The 21,686-nt window shown below is 35.2% G+C and overlaps 2 protein-coding genes across 5 annotated transcripts in view; one reads left to right on the forward strand and one right to left on the reverse strand.

The window, feature by feature from the left end:
* fgf7 (fibroblast growth factor 7) overlaps window positions 1–6,324 on the forward strand; it is a 34,673-nt gene extending 28,349 nt beyond the window's left edge. Inside the window, exons 3-4 of one of the 2 annotated variants that reach the window (XM_012958944.3) lie at window positions 3,134–3,237; window positions 5,363–6,324. In XM_012958944.3, the coding sequence (XP_012814398.1) occupies window positions 3,134–3,237; window positions 5,363–5,557 (299 nt within the window). In that variant the 3' untranslated portion in view covers window positions 5,558–6,324. The remainder of the gene's footprint in view (window positions 1–3,133; window positions 3,238–5,362) is intronic. The other variant, NM_001011366.1, reaches the window with a different exon arrangement.
* fam227b (family with sequence similarity 227 member B) overlaps window positions 1–21,686 on the reverse strand; it is a 133,696-nt gene that overhangs the window by 94,442 nt on the left and 17,568 nt on the right. For all 3 annotated transcript variants that reach the window (XM_012959482.3, XM_004912606.4, XM_031899198.1), the window contains 3 exons: window positions 21,111–21,212; window positions 12,493–12,619; window positions 10,094–10,222 (listed from right to left, as the gene is read on the reverse strand). In XM_012959482.3, the coding sequence (XP_012814936.2) occupies window positions 10,094–10,222; window positions 12,493–12,619; window positions 21,111–21,212 (358 nt within the window). The remainder of the gene's footprint in view (window positions 1–10,093; window positions 10,223–12,492; window positions 12,620–21,110; window positions 21,213–21,686) is intronic.

Raw genomic sequence — 21,686 nt, forward strand, 5'->3', positions numbered from 1 at the left:
TGCCTGTTTTTGGCGTGTGGGAGGAAACTGAAGTACCTGGAGGAAACCCAAGCAGGCACAGGGAGAACATACAAATTCCTTGAAAAGAGTGCCCTGGCTGGGATTCAACTCAGGACCCTTCTAGAAAGATATCTTCATGTAATACAACTTTTCAGTAACTTTTTTTTTTTTTTTTAAACCATACTAGTGAGCTGAATGCAATGATAACACTCTGTGCAGTATAAAGGTGGCCACACACGTGGCGATTTGCAATCTTTCGTGCAACCATCGGTCGCACGAAAGATCGTCAAATCCGCCACTAACCTTCAGGGCTGAAACAGCAGATAAGGAGGTAGAAACAATAGGATTTCTACCTCCTTCTGCCGATTCAGCCCTGAAGGCAGATTTTGATCAGGCGCCTTCTATGGCGCCCAATCAAAATCTTTTAACCTGGCCGATCGGCGAGTCGACAGATATCAGCAGCCTCCTGCGATATATCGGTCGATTCGCCGACTTGCCATGCACGCACCGAATACCAAACAGGGTTTCGTACGATATTATTGGTGCGTGTATGGCCAGCTTAACAGACTTATTATTAGGTTTTATCTACTAAACAAACAAAAACAGCAACAATGGACATTGCTAGACTTTGTAAACACATAAAAGTACCAATACTTCATGCTGAATTCTGATTGTAAGAATGCGTGCTTTGTCTTAAGGATACAGTTTTCATCAAGTCCATTAAAATCTAGAATGCTGAACCTATAATTTACAAAACCTTAACATGCATACAGAATATAAAAAAGGCAGTGTGGAATATTGTAATCCCTTTTCACTTGTTTGATGTTTTGACTTAATACATTTTGCTAGAAGCCCTCACTTGGGACATTGTATATAATAAATATTTGTAAAAATAACCTTGAAAAACAGGAACATTAGAACTAACAAAAAAGCAAACTAATAACATCTATCAACACACATATAAATCAGTGTAAAGCCTATCAGTTTCCGTTGCCCAAAGGTCAAACAGATGCTTTATCTTCCTGAAAGCAAGTACAATCACAGTGGTCTGCTTTGCTTCAGTTACACGTTTAAGGTATCTGCAGTTTTGTAGATGTCACTGGAAGATTATTTTTCCCATGAATTTATTTTTTACATAAACTTAGATTCAGTATTCTTTGACTATTCCATTGGGAACATTTAAAAGGAAACTTGAACTGCACTGCGATTGCAATGTGCCCTGCACTTGTAAAGCAGCAGTTTTATTCACTTTATTAATAAACATATGAAGCACAGTGTGAAACAACCCCTCACTTGTAAATCTTTTAAGCAAGATTCCACTGTACACCTGTATATAAAATGTTCCAGGTACATTATGCACCAGTTTAAATAACCCAAGGCAACAAACCAGCAGGCAACAGACAATGGCTTGATGCCTGAAAGCAAACACTGTAACACAGTGGGGCTGATTTATCAAAGTCTAAATTTTGGATGAAAGTACGATTGCATAAAATTTGTATTAAATACAATCATTACTGATGTGCATTAATTGCGCAAAAAAATGCATCATGGTCGTACAAAAATATCGTGGTACGATCCAAAATTTATATTCGTATCCGAACTATCGTTAACGGTGCAAATAACTTTCTGACTCTGATCCTTCAGCGCATGATTTTGGAAGCCTCCCATAGGACTCAATGGCACTCTGCAGCTCCAACCTGGCCAAAGGAAAGTCACGATACCGAAGCTTGAATTAATTACAAAACTTTTGTACTTGTTGCGACAAACACAATTTTGCCGCACAAATTGACGCAAAGCATTAAAAAGTTGTGGAAATTAATGAAAATATTGTAGAAAATACGCACAGTTCTAAAACTTGGAAAAAATACTAAATTTTTGCATTCAGACTCAATCATACTTTAATGAATAGGCCCCAGTGTCTTTGGGCACTGACCCACCATAAAGCAGACTGGAGAGGGGGAGCAGTTTCTTGGTCGGTGCTTAAAGGAAAACTATACCTCCAAACAATGTAGGTCTCTATTAAAATATATTGCATAAACAAGCTCATATGTAAAACCCTGCTTCATCTAAATAAATCATTTGCATAAAAATATACTTTTACTAGTATGTGCTATGGGTAATCTTAAATAGAAATGGCTATTTTAAGAATGAAGGGCGACCTCCTGTGATCATAGGATGCACAGTGCACACAAACAAGTCAAGACACACATACATGCTAGGCCACATCAGCCAATTAATGAATAGAATTCTGCCTTTTGCAACCACACTTCTTCCTGTTACAGCTGCATTATTTCTGGTCATGTGATCTCTGAGGGAAATGATTTTAAAAAGGCAAAATGTACTGCTATATAAATTTCAGTTTGGCGAGATTCTTTAATAGGTTACTTAACATAATATAAACTATCTGTTGGTTAAGTATTCATTCTGGGGATAAAGGTTTCCTTTAAAAGCAGCCACAGAAAACTACGTGTGTACCCGTTCTGACTAAAGCTCATGGTTTTTATCACTGAATCCTAGTGATACCTTAAATGAACTAAGATGAAAAAAGAGCCAAGCAAGAACAGAGAAAGCAAAACCTTACATGTTGTAAAATACCTATATTTTAAAAAAATGCAATTCATGAAATAACATGAAATAGTAAAGCAAGTGTTTTATTATGTATATGAAAGTAAAATAGTACAAGTCTCAGTAATGAATAGTAAGTAACCAACAAAGGCTGTGAATATATGTAGGTATGTGGGGGGGGGGATCTCTTTCATCCTTATCTAAAGGTCAGTATTTGCCTGATACTTTTACATTACCTATCTGATCCCCTATGTTCCTCTATGAGGGGGCTGCCATATTTGTGCAGCGGGAGTCCATTAGCATTAGAAGCTATACCTTACAGGCTGAGAAGGTCAGGTTGGCAAAATAGTCAGGTTTAGGAACGATTATATAACAATTAAATAACGATTACTTACAAAAGCAGCCCTATCAGGGAAAAATTATCAATATGACCTAGGTACATTAATATTTTAAAGAGTAGTATTTTTAGTGTCAGTATCACTTTAAATATGCTTCATGCTAAAAACAAATCTTTGTGTGACAAATGTACAGGATTTTACCTTAACAATGCAAATCTACTTCCATGCAGGTATCTTGGAAATTAGAACAGTGGCAGTCGGAATCGTGGCAATAAAATGCATTGAAAGTGAATATTTTTTAGCTATGAACAAATCTGGAAGACTTTACGGAAAGGTAATGTTATCTTGAAATCTTCTTGCCTTCAAAAAATGAATGGTGATTTCAATATACATTCTAGACCTGGATATTCTATTCCCACACGAACTTACAATATCTTAAACCCTTGGCCAAGTTACATAATGCATGCTTTTTTCATACACAAAACTGCTTAATTTTTATTAGAGAAATAATGGGCATGGAATATAATGTTAGAACTCAGTAATTCAAATCTAAACAGATCCATTTACTATTTAGCATTGATTTACAATAAACCTATGATAATAAGATCCTTAGGGCTTACTATAACCTCTAACCCTTGAACTAAGGTGTGGATTAATATGAAACGAGTGGTTAACCTTTTAGAAAAATATTTTTTGTATTCCACATATGGAAATAAACAATTTACCAAGCAGGTTTCATTCCTTCATTTATATATTTTAATGAATTACTTTGAAAGATGCATGGCTTTCATTGTCACCTCCAAATATTCTGGCAATTTATGCAAGTTAGGTTGGCGACCTAGAGAATTATTAAAAAAAGTGTTTTGGTCTGAAGTATGTGTGAGCTGCCAAAGGGATTTGAAAGGGATGTTACATGCTTCAAATGAAACTGGCGGGAACATTTGGAAGGTAACTAGAAAGGCCTTGGATGCACTTGTCAAAATGTATTTAAAAATCCTAAAAAAAGATTAACAAAATTGCTAAGTTGACATGTAGAATGAATAACAAAACATTTCCTAAAAGGTTAACCACCCCTTTTAAGAAACAAATTGCTATTGTACTATAAAATATGGATGTTGGCTGAAGATGTGTTAGATATGGGTTATTAAGTAAATCTTTTGCTCTAAAGAGTTATTCCTTTTGATTCAGTTACATTTTTGTTGGCTATCTACCAGAAACAGTTTGCCTTGATCTAACTAAAGCAAAATAAAATTTGACAGGTGCAGCAACATAACAAAAAATTTTATGGGGATTCTTTCCCCGTCCCCACCCCTTATATGTGTGTTGGGATGGCTGTTTAAAAAATTCAATTTCGAAGGAATATATTTCTTTTTGATAGGCTAAAATTTAAAAAGTTGCAGGAACAGGAAGTAAAACAAATAAACCCTAAAAATTAATTTGGCTGGAAATGCCATATTTTATACTGAACTTATTGCGCCAGCCTTCCACAGTTCCTACAGGCCTTCACAGCTGTGCACAGGAGCTCCCCATCTTGGATTTTGTTGGAAGTGTTAGTGACACCCACACGCTCAGTGTGCTGTTCAGCTGTAGAGAAGCTAATCTTGGGGTTGTTGCAAATTATTAAGAAAAAGTGAGGTTTACCTGTTATAAGCTGATGCTACAGGATTGATAATTAAATGCTGATGCTAATTGCAGTCAGCCTTACATTTTGACTTTTATAGCCTATATATATATATATTCCCACAAAGTACAGCACTCAAAAGGTCTTCTGCAAGCAAAGATAAGTTTTTTGTTTAATTTTATTTAATTTGTAAATTAAATTTATCTTTGCTTTGCTTGCGTAAGACCTGTTGTAAGTCAGTCATGTTTCTTTTATCATGTGTGCAATGATGACTAGAGTAGAATAAACTAAACAGTATCGCATAATATATTTTACTAATGTTTATTTATTGTGAAATAAGACAGTGTCATATATTCTATTAATGTTTTTTGATTGTGAAATAAGACAATGGCAGTGAATTCACAAAAAGTCACTCAAAGCTAAGGAAATTTAAGATATGGGTATGGGATATTTTATACTGGAAACCTATCATCCAGAAAGAATTACGGCAACACTGTTGGTACAATGAACCAACAATTTATTTTTCATTATAGTTCCTCTATAAAAGCACTGAAATCAGTAAACAGAAAAAGAAACTTTTTTTTTTACTCTTTAGTAAAAAAATGTTACCTAATTATAAAGAGTAATTTATGTAGGGTTTGAGCTTATACCGTTTGATAAACAGAGTTGGATTAATATTTGTAGATAAGATAACTTTGTATACTCTACCTCAATATGGTTTTTTTCATGTTATTTTGTGAAATACTTCTAAAATACCAGAAAACACTATAACAGAAAGGGATAGTTTTTCTGAATCTAACTCATTCAAAAATTAACACATTTCCCATTGCCTTTCCAGAAATCATGCAATGAAGACTGCAATTTTAGAGAATTAATCCAAGAGAACAAATATAACACATATGCATCAGCAAAGTGGACAAATAATGGGAAAGAAATGTTTGTTGCCTTGAACAGCAAAGGTTCACCAATGAAAGGAAAGAAATCCAAGAAGGAACACAAAGGATCCCACTTCCTTCCGCTGTCAACATCCTAACCATAACCCTGATACTGGTTCCAGCAGATTATTTTTATTTTATTAATATTAATAATAATGCTAATAATAAAAAGTGGAAAAGGACACAAATATAAGCTGGATCTACTACTGAAACAAACAAGCTGGACTTGCGCATTTCAAAAGACTGTGGTCAAAAAAAGAGAGAAAAAGAATCAAAAACCAAAAAAGTTATCCAAAGAATGATAATAAGTACAGGTTGTAAAAAGTCTGAAGAGTTGTACAAATATATCTCAGTAATAATCCAGGGGTATTATTTTTGTTAAATTATATAACCCCAAAGAAGGAGGGTTGACTTGAATATCTGATGATTAATACTAAAATAAAATTAAAAATCTGCTTGTCAATTAAGGCTGCTATATTTTTTCCTAGAGCAGATAATAGTGTTAGCTAAACATGTTGGAGTTTGAGGCTGCTGGAATGAGGTCAGATCTTCAAGTCAATCCTGCATGTAGACATTGAATGGTACATTAAGAAAACCCTTATTGAAGAAACTGTATGCGCACTATAATAAAAAAAAACAATATTTTTTTTACGTTTGTGACTATGGCATTCAAATAAAAAATGTATTTATGGGATGAGGTTATACCACCACTTGTTTTTCCTCCTCATTATTAAGAATGCCTAATGCTGCTCATATTTAAAGCAACAGAACTGCTAATACATTACTCACTTGTCTCTGTGCAGTTTGGTCTACAATAGCATCAATCTTTTGCAAAACTAACTTAATAAAGGCTTTTCCGATACTACAATTTCTTCCTTTTTAAACTCCCCCGCTGTTTTGCTAAAAGATACCATTGTGTGCTTGTTAGCCTACTGTATTCTTTCCATAGCTGTCAGGATTATAAGAAACAACTGATATTGTTTTAAGCAACTTGCAGGGACAATAAAGAAAATACAGGTAAATTACAGTAAACTACAAAGACAAAGGGCTAGAATAACAAAGATACAAGAGAGAGAAACTACAATTCACTACCAAAGTACTAAGGTGGCTTCCAAAACCTACTTGTGACATTTCTCCACAAATTTTTATTACAAAACTGTTACTCAGCTTTGACTTTGACTCAAACAATAATACAGGTATAGGACCCGTTATCCAGAATGCTTGGGACCAAGGGTATTCCGGATAAGGGTGTCTTTCCGTAATTTGGATCTCCATACCTTAAGTCTTCTAAAAAAATCAATAAAACATTAATTAAACCCAATAGGATTGTTTTGCATCCAATAAGGATTAATTATATCTTAGTTGGGATCAATTACAAGGTACTGTTTTATTACTACAGAGAAAAAGGAAATTAGTTTTAAAATTCTAAATTATTTGATTAAAATGGAGTCTACGGGAGACAGGCTTTCTGAAATTCTGAGCTTTCTGGATAACGGGTTTCCGGATAAGGGATCCCATACCTGTAATAATAATATTGGGTTGCTAAATGTAGAGAAAGATGGTGCAACCTTATGACCCTAAAAACAATGAAAACTCTTCCCAACTCTTTCTGTCACCACTGTACCATGGCTGGCATGTCTAAAATTACTTTCCTTTATAATGTACAGAATTCACTCAGCATGTGCACTTGGAATGTACTGTAGGCCCACAGGACCTTAAAAACTAGAGCTGAAACTAGGCAAGGATAAACATAGAGCTGTCACATACTGCATGGGGAGGCTGTATATCAAAAAGTCCTATGACTAAGTTGCAAAGGGAAAGTGTTATATCGTTTTTTTTCAGACCCTGACAGTTTTTTGAGCTTCTTAAAGGAAAACTTTACCCCCAAACAATGTAGGTCTCTATAAAAATATATTGCATAAACAAGTCATATGTAAAACCCTGTTTCATCTAAATAAACCATTTTTCTAAAAATATACACTTTTAGTAGTATGTGCTATTGAGTACTCCTAAATAGAGAATTGCCATTTTAAGAATTTAGTCTTTTGCTTCCACACTTCTTTCTGTTACATTTAGAGCTGAATTAGTTCTGGTCATGTGATCTGAGGGAGCACACAGCCCATCATTAAATGGAGGATCAAGGGAAAAGACGTAAAAGGGCAATATTTAATGATATCTATATTCCAGTTTGTCGAGATTCTTTAATAGGTCACTTAACATAATATAAACTATCTGTTGGTTAAGTATTTATTCTGGGGCTATAGTTTTAACAATATTATGTTTTTTGGTTTACAAAAATTTTAAAAATTCCCCACATGGTGAATGTAACGAACAATGATCAAATTAATTAAGCCAGTGTTTAAACAAAAACTACAATTATAATTGGAAGAATAAAGGCAAACAACAAAATTCTAAAACAAAAGCTGTCCACCTGTATTAATGGGAAAACCATCTCCCATAGACTGCGTTTTAATCAAATGATTCAAAAATTATTTCTTTTTTTCTCTGTAACAATATAATTAAATAATATAATAAATAAATCAGTAGCTTTTACTTGATCCAAACTAAGATATAATTAATCCCTATTGGAAGCAAAACAATCTTATTGGGTTTATTTAATGTTTAAATGATTTTCAGTATGGAGATCTAAAATAAGAAAAGACCCCTTAACCAGAAAACCCGGGTCCCAAGCATTCTGGATAACAGGTCCCATGCCTGTAGTTAAATTGTACCAATCCAAACTTAAAGGTGGCCATACACGAGCAGATCCGCTCGCTCGGCGATGTCGCCAAGCGAGCGGATCTTCCCCCGATATCCCCACCTACGGGTGGGCGATATCGGGGAGCATTTAGGTTAAAGAAAAAATAATCCGATCGTTTGGCCCTGGGGCCAAACGATCGGATTATGTGGGCGGCAATGGGGCAGTCGGATCGGGGACCGCATCAACGAGCCGATGCGGTCCCTGATCCGACCAGATTTTCTAACCTGGCCGATCGAGATCTGGCCAATTTCAGGCCAGATCTCGGTCGGCCAGGCCGCTCTGCTCTCCCCATACACGGGCCGATTAGCTGCCGAATCGGTCCAAGGGACCGATATCGGCAGCTATAGTCGGCCCGTGTATGGCCACCTTAAGGCACTAAAGTCCCATCCATCAGATTACGCTCTTGCTCCATATATATATATATATATATATATATATATATATATATATATATATATATATATATATATATATATATATATATATAGGAACAGGTGAAAACAGGCACTCACGTATAATGAAGTAATAATTTGCCTGGGTGCAGTATAAAGTGAGCATACAAAATTAGAAAGAATATGCCGCACACTCAGGTCTTAGATGCAAAAAACAAAAAAAATTTTATTTGGATCAAGGACTGACGTTTCGGCCACACAAGCAGCCTTTCTCAAAGTGCAGATGTGGGTTTGATTGCCACATCTGCACTTTGAGAAAGGCTGCTTGTGTGGCCGAAACGTCAGTCCTTGATCCAAATAAAATTTTTTTTGTTTTTTGCATCTAAGACCTAAGTGTGCGGCATATTCTTTCTAATTTTATATATATATATATATATATATAGTATGTGTGTCAGTGGGAGGGGGTTTCCATTTAGGGAAATAATCTCTTGTGTAATTCACCGAAAATGCTTCTGTGCAGAGTTAAGAGATCTCAAAATGAAGAGCTGATGGACTGATAATCGGCCTTGTGTGGTCAATATAAATAGTACTGCATACCATACCTTTAGGCACGTGAATTGTAAAGTATTACTAAACAAAACTTCTGAACATAGTACCTTAAACAATAAGGCTATAATGTGTTTCATCTCAGCATCATTATATAGTTTTGACATTAACTCTCAGACAGAAGATTCTTTTATAGGTAATATAATGTAAATTTTGTATAATTCTTTTTAGGCCAAATGGCTTTGGACAATATTTCTTAAAATTATTCATGTGCATTTCTATGGTTTATAGCATTAAACTATATTTTTAGTTGTATCTAAACGTTACTGTTTTAAGTTATTTAACTTGATGTTATTTATAAAAATGTATTAGGCTGTATTTTTTTCACATGCTTTTAATTTAAGCAAAATAACAAAACAGTCTAGCAGCTATGCTTTTTTTGTTTAAGACTATGACCAGACAGCAAGTCTAGTACACAGCACTGCTGCCAGCATACACTGGATGGCAGACAAAAATGAAAGCCTGGGGCAAATCTAACAATGAACGTCTCACAGGGAACAATACAAATAACCAATTCCATGTATTTATATTATTCTTAATCAAATGTCTACAAGGGAAACATCTTCTTGTGCTTGGAATAGGAAATATCCATTCATTTAGCAATCAAAATTATTTCCCATTGTTTCTTAGACATTTCATAATGAGGTATATACAATACATAATGATGAGTTTCATTAGAAAAACCATTTAATTTTAACACATAAATAATATTACAAATATAACATATTGGGAATTGTGTATTTCGGTTTTATCAGAAAAATCTAACCAAGAACTAAGAGGATTCTGGGGTAGATGCCATTGCATTTTTTAGTAAAATAGTTATCACATTAGCATTAAGTGTTTATATACTGCAGGAACAATAATATAATACATACTTTTTTGAAGACTTTTATGTGTTTCATCATTCTTTGTTAAATTATTATGTATTTTATCAACATTCAGATTTGTCCTCTCCAGCAAGCTTAGATCCCAATGTGCCCAAGAACAAGGTGCAGGCTTTACTCCTGGGGAAAATAAGAGTACAATTAGAAGTCCTTTTCTACACAGTAATTACTTTTGTGAAACCTTTGTGTAACTAAAATAATAAAGGTACATCATATGCTACAGGTATTCTCAAACTATTAAATTAAAAATTACCCAATCCATTATTAAGGTTTACATTCATTTTTTCTAATTAACAAGGAAAGGCAAATTCAGTGGAGGGTGCCAATATCGCAGCTTTTCAATGAGCCAGCCCTCCTTTAGGAAGGAAATGCAGTGGGCCAAGTGTATATATATATATATATATATATATCCTCTCATCCTTGAGAAAGGTCCTAATGAGGACCGAAACATTGGTTTTAACAATATATCTACAATAAAAAAATTTTTGATAAAACATTGAAGGGTGTGCTGGCCACAGATGATTATTTTATATATATATATATATAGACTCGCATTACCGGCACTCACCAAAGACAAAAAGCATTGGCCGAGTGCTGATCCACAAAACACATCCAATACTTGAAAAGCACTCACAGCATAAGATTCAATGGAATCAATTTTTTATTTAAACAAAATATCTACGCGTTTCGATCCATATAGGATTGTCATCAGGAATGATGACGATCCTATATGGATCAAAACGTGTAGATATTTTGTTTAAATAAAGTATTGTTTTTCAAGTATTATATATACCGTATATATATATATACCGTATATATATATATATATATATATATATATATACACACAGTAGAACCCCCATTTTACATTTTCAGGGGACCATGAAAAAAAGATGTAAAATCAGGGAAAATGTAAAATCAGGGAAATGTGTTAAGGACAAATAAATGTCAATGATTTAAAGGAAATAAGTACAGGAATACTTTTTTATTTGCTACACAGTTCCTTTACTGAGTTATTTCACAGGTTTTAGCAGAAGTACTGAAACAACTTTTTACAGTACTGTAAAACATTTTGCATTTAATGCATTTTTAATGTTTGCTAAAAGTTTGAATATCACTATAAATTAATAAGATGCGGAAAAGAATACTGTACAGCACTGAAACAAAAATCTGTACTCTTTTAAAAATCTGCACCTTGTACAGCTGTTCCCCATACTTGTGCAACTCTTGCGGTATTTTGTACGCTCCCGGATAGGTACGCATGCGCAGTATGAAATATGAGGCGATAGTGGTGCCGCTGACCTTCCTAAGATGGCGCCTGTGATCGCAAGACATGGGGGAAACTTTAATTCCTAAAGTAAGCTGTATTTTTAACTTAAAACTAAGCGATTTGCTAGGGAGAGGCATGATAAAAACAGTGTAAAATGCAGGAAATTCATATGTAAAATCCGGGAATAGAGCCCATAGGAATGCATTAAAATTGGTGGGACCAAAAAAAAAACGGTGTAAAAAGCGGGAAAACTTAAAATCCAGGGATGTAAATTGGGGGTTCTACTGTATATATAGTAAAGAATAGTAAAATGCATTCTTTATAGTTTGATATGTTTTATTAAAAGGATTACATTAGTCAAGGGAAAAATTTAAAAGGTAATTTCAATTTACTCCATTAAAAAAAACACCACACCAAAAGAATTATAAAAAAAAAAAAGTTAATTTACATGCAAATGAAACACAGTTCTAAAAAGACTGCTACCATAGCTTTTGTTCTGCACAAGTATCACAGAAGATGCTCTGTTGTGTGCCAGCATCTCTGGATAGCCAGAAACATACTTGGTGTCAGACAGTATTGTTAAAGACACCCTGTACAATAGGCAAAGGCCCTCATTGTCACTGGATAGGCCACGATGAGAAAGTAATCAATAAATCAAAGTCTGCCTTGCACCTGACTGTAAATTACTCCACTTGTTCTGACAGGTTTTTGTGTGACTAGTGTATACTGTATTTTGGGGGTTTTAAGAAACCAACTGTTAAACGTGATATAATACACAGAGCCATACAATCCAGTAAAGAGTATCCTTTTAAACGGTACATCATCAGTTATAATCAGTGGTCAGTGATGTAATTTCTGTCACGACTAACTAAAGCTTGTATATTATAATAAATAATAACCCCTGTTGGGTTCTTGGGTTTGGGAAGGCAACACAAGAGAAGGTAAGGGAAGGTATTCAGGTAACGATATACTTAGTTTTATGATAAGATATACAATAATACCATATGCAGTTCTATTTGCCTTGTGAAGATTGTACTTTCCTCCCAAGAGAATGCATGGAACCCAGTTTTTTTTTAAGACAGTAAGAGAGTCACCAAAATTCAAGAAATATTTCACTTACCAGACACCCATTGGAAAATTAAGTCCATTACTTCACTTTTAAACTTGTCATTAAAAAGTACACGAGATTCTGGAAATGCTTCATAAAACACTGCAAATATGGCTTGTGAGAGGCAGTCTGGATATATCTGCCAAAACATTTGACTCTAGTTACTGGAACAGTTAACACATTTAAGAACAAAAAAAAAAAGAAGACACATTTTTACTTTTAAATATGGTAGAATAATATGTCAATTGCAGCCTTCTACAAGAACAATTATACTCTATTATAACAAGCACAAATACACAATGCATATTCAGTAATAACCTATCCATTTTAATTTGTCTTGTTACAATTTGGTATAAACTTTTTTGAAGCTACTGTATATACTATGGATTAAAAATAATCAATCCTATGTGTTGCCTGCAGATATTCTAACTGAATATTTTGTGATGACAGATTAAAATAACTACTTGTTGGAATAAAGATAGTATTTCTCTGATTATAACTGATGGTGTGCAGCCGGAGGTTTGCAGTGGAATATTAGAGTGATTGGGGATCTGCCATTAAATAGAATTGAATATAAATAGGCACTAAAGCACATCCCTACTAAAAACTGATAAGCAAAATTTTGCAATCACAGTGCAGGCTACACAATATTTGAAGAACTTGTCCCTTTGTCTAGCACAATCTGACATACTGTTTCAGTGTGGAATTGTAAATCTGGCTGATTATCTGTAGCTTGGGCTGTTCCAAGGCTACTGCCCACACCTGAGCATGACGACACTTTTGTAGAACCATGCTTGAGTCAGATAGTTGAAGCTGATATTATATTCCCTCATTTTACATTTTTCTGAATTTTATGTTTTTTTTTTTTAACAGTCCCTTCATGTTTTAACCCATTGCAGTGGGAGCATTTCCCAGCTTTTTAGATTGTTTTCATGCATTTTACATCTCATTTTGGTGATTTTTTTATGTTTAGCCCCCATGAATATTGCTTTTACTGCATTTTAAGTTTTTTTTGCAGTTTACACGTCTTATTAGAAATCACTGATTTTACGTTTCATTGTAGTCTCATGGTTTGAGGAGGGAATTTACCACTCTAGACAGGTGGCAGCGCCCGGCAAGTTACCAGAGTCAGTAAACAGCAATAGTGCTCTCTGCACTAGTGATGCTAGCGTGGGGAGAGCCATCAACTTGGCCACCTCAGGCGGCTAGGACCCCTGAGGCAACGCCGACTCTAGAACGTTAATCTTGACCCACACCTGACCCTAACCTGCCCACTTCCAACTCAACCCAGAGGTTTAGTATCTTCTTTCATAAGAAATTTTTGTTTGGGGAGGCTACCAACAAAATGTTTCCCATTGAAGAAATTATAGTAATATTTGCATATACTGCAATTGTCCTCTTTTTTGAGAAGGCTAAGCCATTCTTAAAGGAAAACTATACCCCAAAAAATAAGTACTTAACCAACAGACGTATTAAAGAATCTCACCAACCTGGAATATATATATCAGTAAATATTGCCCTTTTCCATCTTTTCCCTTGATCTGCCATTTAGTGATGGGCTGTGTGCTCCATCAGAGATCAGCTGACCAGAAATAATGCAGCTCTAACTGTAACAGGAAGAAGTGTGAAGTGTTCAGTCCATTCATTGGCTGATGTGGCCTAGTGTCTATGTGTGCCTTGGCTTGTTTGTGTGCACTGAGAATCCTATGATCCCAGGAGGCGGCCCTTCATTCTTAAAATTACCTAATAGCACATACTACTAAAAAAGTATATTTTTATGAAAATGGTTTATTTAGATGAAGCAGGGTTTTACATGTGAGCTTGTTTATGCAAAATATATATTTAGGGGGTATAGTTTTCCTTTGAATTTTTTGGGGGTATAGTTTTCCTTTAAATCTTTTTTATTCTCCGACTATTCTTGTTTGCACAAAGAGGGACAATCTGGTTGGTTGATATAATTTGCACTTTCTGATAACTGTCCCAGTGGGACATCCAAACACTTGCACATTGGTTTGTTCTTTTACCTTTTTATGCATTAGCATTTTATGCATGTTTTATGTTATCACTAAAGTCTTTGGAATGCACTTAGCCTTAATTTTTATAGCTGTCACATCACAACCTGAATAATGATTCCTTAACTGTGGGTTTTTATATCTAGAAATGTGGAAGTCATTTAAATGATTCGCTGGTGGTGACCAATTGTGTCAAGTTGTTTTTCCCTTGTGCACTCTTAAAGCTTCCAGAATTTTATTACTGAATATTTCTGAAAACATTTTTACATTTACATTTTTTAACAGTACTTTCTAAAACATAAGCACACATACAGTTAATACTTAAAAGTTACTGCAATATTGTATATACTGACTGTGAATGTGAGACAATCTACATACTACGCATATTAACCCTTTCCCTGCCAAGCACGTAGCTCCTATGTTCTGGCATAAAAAGACGTTATGCGCCAAGCACACAGGAGCTACGTTTTCTTTATTTTGCGCTCGTTCTCTGCGATCCGAGTGCAAAGAATGAGCTCAAGGTAAAAAAAAAACCCTAGGGAACGAGCAGAGGGGGGGTAACTAGTGGCCCCTGGGGCGCGATCGCCCAGGGGCCCCATATGAAGAGCCAGCACGTAGAATCTACGTGTCTGCTCTCTCCCACCCTTCCTGCGCTCCCCCCCTCTGCCCCCCCGCTTCCTGTGCCGCCCACTCACCACTGCGTCTCCTGTCTCCCTCCTGCGATCTTCAGCTCCTTGACCCCAGGTAAGTGCCACATACACACACAAACACACACAAACATATTACACTAATACACACTTATACTTACACACACATACATTTTTGGGGGTTGGGGGATTTCACACATTCACAGCACTTACAACACTCACACTGGCTTGCACACACACACATGCACACAAAACACATTTTGCCATGTGTACACACACACTTATGTAATTTTGTAAAAAAAAATTTTATCGCATCGTTTTTATTCTTGCCTGAAAAAAATGTTTTATTGCCATTGCGTATTCGCTAACCGCACTGCGCAATACCTTTTGGGTATTATTTTGGTGTTTTTATTACATTTTCTGTGATTTTGGTGCATTTTTAGTCACATTATTGCATTTTCAGTTATGCATAGTTGTTGTTCGCTTGACTTTGTCTGTAAAACTAATTTGCCCAAGCCAGAATACTCAAACTGTGATTCTGACTGCAGATATCACTAGGAAAAAAAACACTGATTTTAGGTTTTTTTTAGATTTTAGTAATTTTATTGCATTTCATATTGTTTTTTGTTACTTGTCTTGCACATGGACATTTTGTCTGCTGTATTTCAATTTGGCTTCCTCTGTACCCCACGTAGTTTGGTAAATCTATGCATATTGGGCATCAAACTGTTCAGTAGACCCTTGGCGTTCATATTTAGAGTGTTTTATGTTGGTACATTATGAAATGGGGCAAAATTCAAGTTTTGTGACGATTTTCAGAAATATTATAAAAACCATTTTGTTTAGCATAGCTTTGTAGTTTGGTAGTTTTGCAGTAGAAAGATGTATTTACCCATTTTTGTTTTGTCAGAATGTGTACTTTCGGAAAATGTGTGGTTTTCTAGGGTCTCCGTACTGTTAGGGGGTCTTATGGCACATAATACACATACGGGGTGCAAAAACTGCATGAGCCGGAGCGTCATTTGTGAAAATTCATATGCACTATTTTCATTTGGGTGCCCCTGTACTCCGCATAGTTTGGTAAATCTATGCATATAGGGCATCAAACTGTTCAGTAGACCCCTGGCGTTCATATTTAGAGTGTTTTATGTTGATACGTTACAAATTGTGGGGGTACATAATGAGGTAAAATGCAAGCTTTGTGACGATTTTCAGAAATGTCATACAAAAGGAATTCTGGGAATGAATTCCAGACTCTTAAAAAAAATCCCATTTACATGGGTTTATCCTATAGGCTACAGCTCACCCACTGGATTTGAAGCTGAAGCCAGGACAATAGCTGATCAGATTCCCAACTACAGACCGGTTTCGCCCTTCTTGGGGCTCATCAGTGTAGTGCAGGGTTTTCTGACCAGCTTTGTCATAGAAACCGTTATGTTTAGCATAGCTTGGTAGTTTGCAGTAGAAAGATGTATTTACCCATTTTTGTCAGAATGTGTACTTTCGTAAAATGTATGGTTTTCTAGGGTCTCCTTACAGTTAGGGGGTCTTATGGCACATAATAAACATACCGGGTGCAAAAATTGCACTAGCAGGAGCATCATATGTGAAAATTCATATGCCCTATTTTTATTTGGGTGCCCCTGTACTCTGCATAGTTTGATAAATATATGCATATAGGGCATCAAACTGTTCTGTAGGCATCTGGTGTTCCTATTTGGGGTGATTTGCCTTCGTATGCAAGGTAAGTGTGTGAGATAAATGTGGCAAATTGCAACATTTTTAGGCGATTTTCTGAAATGTCATAGAAACCACTAACTTTAGGAAAGCTTTGCAGATTGGTACTTTGGTGTAGAAAGGACTCTTTACCCATGTTGGATTTGTCAGAACTTGTACATTCCAAAAATATATGGTTTTCAGGGGGTCACCCTACATTTCTGCAGTTTCTATTCCACATAAAACTGCCATGTGTTTATGAATTAGGTAAACATGAGCCATGAAATTAGTGTGCACAAGGTATATTTTGGGGTCTCTAAGTGCCATGTGCTTTGATAAACCTATGTACAAACTGTTGAGTAGACCTCTGGGGTTCATATTTAGGGTGTTTAATCTTGGTACCTAATGACCTATAGAAAATAAGATGCTGCATATTGGAAGTTTTGAGATGATTTTTGGAAATGTCTTAGGAAACCTTTGCGGCTTGGTACTTGGTACAAAGAATCTAACATTTTAGATTTGGGGGAATGTGTACTTTCCAAAAATATATGACTTTCTGGGGTGAGTGTACTTTTTACTAGCTTTATTCTACATACAATTATTTAAATGTGTTGATTTTGCAGAAGCTGAAATGACAGAAATGATAGATCATGTGGGGGTATGTTCATAATTGGGCCCCTACATGCCACATACTTAGGTAAACCGATACATATTGGGCATCAAACTGTTCAGTGGACCCCTGGCGTTCAAAGGTAGGGTGTTTTATCTTTGTACCTAATGCTATTTGGGAGATAAGGTGCTGCAAAGTGGAAGCTTTGAGAGGATTTTCGGAAATATTATCAAAATTGCCAAATTTAGGAAAGCTTTGTGGCTTGGTACTTTAGAGTAGAAAGACATGGGTAACCATTTTATATTCGGGGGAATGTGTACTTTCCAAAAATATATGGCTTTCTGAGGGTGAGCATACTTTTTTGTAGCGTTATCCCACACAAAATTATGTAAATGTGTTGATTTTGCAGAAGCTGAAATGACAGAAATGGCAGATCATATGGGGGTATGTTCACACTGGGGCCCCTACATGCCACATACTTAAGTAAACCTATACATATTGGGCATCAAACTGTTAAATGGACCCCTGGCGTTCAAATTCAGGGTGTTTTCTCTTGGTACCTAATGATATGTGGGAGATAAGATGCTGCAAACTGGAAGCTGGATTTGGATTTTTTGGAAATGTTATAAAAAATGCCAACTTTAGGAAAGCTTTGCAGCTTGGTACTTTGGAGTAGAAAGACATGGGTACCCATTTTGAATTCAGGGGAATGTGTACTTTCCAAAAATACATGGCTTTCTGGGGTGAGTGTACTTTTTGTAGATTTATTCTACATATAATGATGTAAATGTTTTAAATTGCTGAAGCTGGAATGACAGAAATGATAGATCATATTGGGGTATGTTCACATTGGGGCTCCTACATGCCACATACTTAGGTAAACCTATACATATTGGGCATCAAACTGTTCAGTGGGCCCCTGGCGTTCAAATGTAGGGTGTTTTATCTGGTTACTTTATGTCCTGTAGGAGATAAGATACTATAGACAGGAAGCTTTGAAGCGATTTTTAAGAAACTTCACAAATTTTGATAAAAACCAATAACTTTAGGAAAGCATTGCAACTTGGTAGTTTGGAGTAGACAGTGTATTCTGGATTCCACAGAATCTGTTCTTTCTAAAAATGTATAATTCTCTTTGATAAACCTTCTGGTAGTGGAATTTTTGACCTTGAAATCTAAAGTATGCAGCTTTCTGGAGCAGTGCTTTGGAAATTTGGTAGTGTACTGCTGGGAGTTTTCGACCTATACAAGTTAAAAAAATATCCATAAAACTATATATATTTGATATTGGCACGTTTAGGAGACAAGGGACATTCCAAATCAGTTGTATTTTCCTGCATAAAATAATTTTCATTTCTGGTGTATGTTTTTATATTATGGAAAATATTATTTTTTTTTTCAATTTTTTACACATTTAGAAGCCTATATCTTGTTACAGAACTGGAATTACACAGAATTCCACCATTTTTTGAAAGCTTAGGTTGTCCTGAAAAAAACCATATATAGTTTTCCTGGGTAAACTAAAAGTCCCCCCCGAGGAAAAGGCCCTTAAGTGAAACAGTGCAAAATGTTCAAAAACAGTCTGGCAGTAGAAGTTCCACTTTGTTCAAAAGGGCTGGCAATGAAAGGGTTAAAGGAGTTGTTCACCTTTAAACTAACTTTTAGTATGATGTAGAGAGTGCTATTCTAAGACAATTTGCAAATTTTTTTCTTTTTTTATTATTTGAGGGTTTTGAATTTTTTAGCTTTTTGTTCAGCAGCTCTCCATTTTGACATTTTAGCAGCAAACTGGTTGTTAGGGTCCGATTTAACCTAGCAACCAGGCAGTGGTTTGAAAGAGAGACAGGAATATAAATAGATGAAGGCCTAAATAGAAAGATTAGTAATACAAAGTAACAATAAAATTGTAGTCTCACAGAGCAACAGTTTTTGGCTGCTGGGGTCAGCTGGAAACAGTCAGAAGAGGAAGGCAAATAACTAAAAAAACTATAATAAATATAAAATGAAGACCAATTGAAAACTTGGCAAGAATAGACCATTCTAAAACATACTAAAAGTTAACCTGAAGGTGAACAACCCCTTTAAGGGCAAAGGCTACAATGAGATTTTACTTCCACTGTGCCCAATACGTCATCATGTACTGTAATAAGATTAGAAAAATGACACAAGTAAAAATAAATAAAATAAAAACACATGGTAATGTCTAAAAGTGTCCACTTGCTTGTTCTATTATTTTAATAGGCATTATGTAAAAACACCAGTTATGACAATTTTGAATCATTTCTCCACCAAAACTGTAAAGGACAGCACTTGTAACATAAAGTTAAAATTGCAAGTGCTTGTGTCATTAAGATAGTAGAGGGTTCACCTACAGATGGTAAGCCAGGGTGCAAAGTAAAACAAAGGTGCAAACTGCAATGTATTTCATACTTTGCACATTACAGCACTTGGCCTATAAACACAGCATTGCCTTTGTTTACCAGAGATGTATTCCTAAGTGGTGTGTGAGGTAAAGCACATAAGCATCCCCTTTTCTTACCTACCTACCTGTCCCCCATCTATCATATAGACACGCAAGTAAAAAAGCACCAGTGGGCACAGGGTACAAAATTGTACTTACCTTCTGCCCTTAATTCTGTGCACAATAGGTGTGATTTTTCACCCTGCATCCAGGGCATTAATTAATGAGGCCCCAGATATTTAGGGTCATAGTGTGCCAATTCTTGATATGTAAGCAGCCCTGACCAGACTGAAATGTATATAAGAATCGCCCAGATCTAAAACTTTAATCATAGAATCTTTTTCATAAAAGCTTTCAGATTATTTAGCCACGTTTCCAATAACCCGCAGCTTTTGTTTTTTCAAGAACTATATTTTCTGAATGTAGACATTTGCTTGTTTTTCGTTTCTTAAAGATCTCTGAGACTTCCAGGAGGTCCAGCTTTTACTAATTTTGCTTGTGTTTGTTAAGAGATTAACCTGATCTCTTGGGTGTGTATGCTGTATTTTATGAAAAGTATTGTTATCAAAAGCAGATTTAATTAGGCTTAAACAATGTAAAAAGTTGTTCCCATAAGGTTACTATTATTTTTAAAAAAGCCACTAATAAAAACAATTTAAGGGGACAAGTCACCCAGACAAAAAAAAAAGCTATATGCTATAAAATTTTCAAATTAAAAACTTTTCAAATGAAACTAGTGAATGAAATCTAGTTTTATGTAATTAAAAAATCTCAGCTGTCAATCATATATTTTCTTTTCCGGCTCTATGGCTAAAGCGTAGCTATTACTTTCACTTTAATTTCTGCACTTCCTTGACATTACTAACCTCTTCACACCCATTCCCTACTTACTGTCTACAACTGTGTAACCAACACATAGGCATCAAATATATTAGATTTTGGGATAGTGCAAAGCTTGCCTTAATAACAGTTTTCACAAAATGGCACCTGCCTGTATGGTAATTGTGCATTACAAAAGATTGAAGAAAACAAAATTCAAAAAACGTGGCATTATTTCTTAGGGGAACAGGTCCTATCATATCAAGAAGCCAGTAAAAATATAGAAAATGTGCATACAAAGAATATTTTTGCCTATCTGGATTATTAATAAACTGATACACTTTTTAATCAAAAAGAATGAATACCTTGAAAAAAAAGTCTTTAACATTGTGGGGAACACTCCAGAAAAGATTAGTGAAACTGGCTGAAATTCTGTCGAAAAGATAGTTTTGATCTACATGGTCAGGCTTAAAAAAAAAATTCAAATACATTGTTAGCAACAACTCCACAATAAAATTCATATATGTTGTTAGAAAAAATTTTATTGTTAGACAAAAGTCTTTAAAAAAATATTAAAGTATTGTGTTAGACACAAGTCTTCTAAGATATATTCATGCTGCCAAAACAAATATATTGTGAGTACAAACAATATTAATTATATGCTTAATTGTTAAAATGAAGTATAATTTTAAATGATTGCCAAAATTGTTGCCCTCTAGTCCATGTGAATTACAATTAAATTTAAGCAGTTAAAAGTTTGCTCATTGTTACCATTAGCATTAAGAGAACTCCATTTAAGTAAATGAAAAAACCCATCAGAGAATATGCCATGTGCCATGGGTCTTAGTGCTCTTGCATTTTAGCCTCAGCAAAAGTAAATAAGCACTTTAAATGATGTAACCCCTGGTTTATCTCTACTTTAACTGTAACTATATTTTCAC

This window comes from Xenopus tropicalis, chromosome 3 (genome assembly GCF_000004195.4).
Source record: "Xenopus tropicalis strain Nigerian chromosome 3, UCB_Xtro_10.0, whole genome shotgun sequence".
NCBI classification, from domain to species: Eukaryota; Metazoa; Chordata; class Amphibia; order Anura; family Pipidae; genus Xenopus; species Xenopus tropicalis.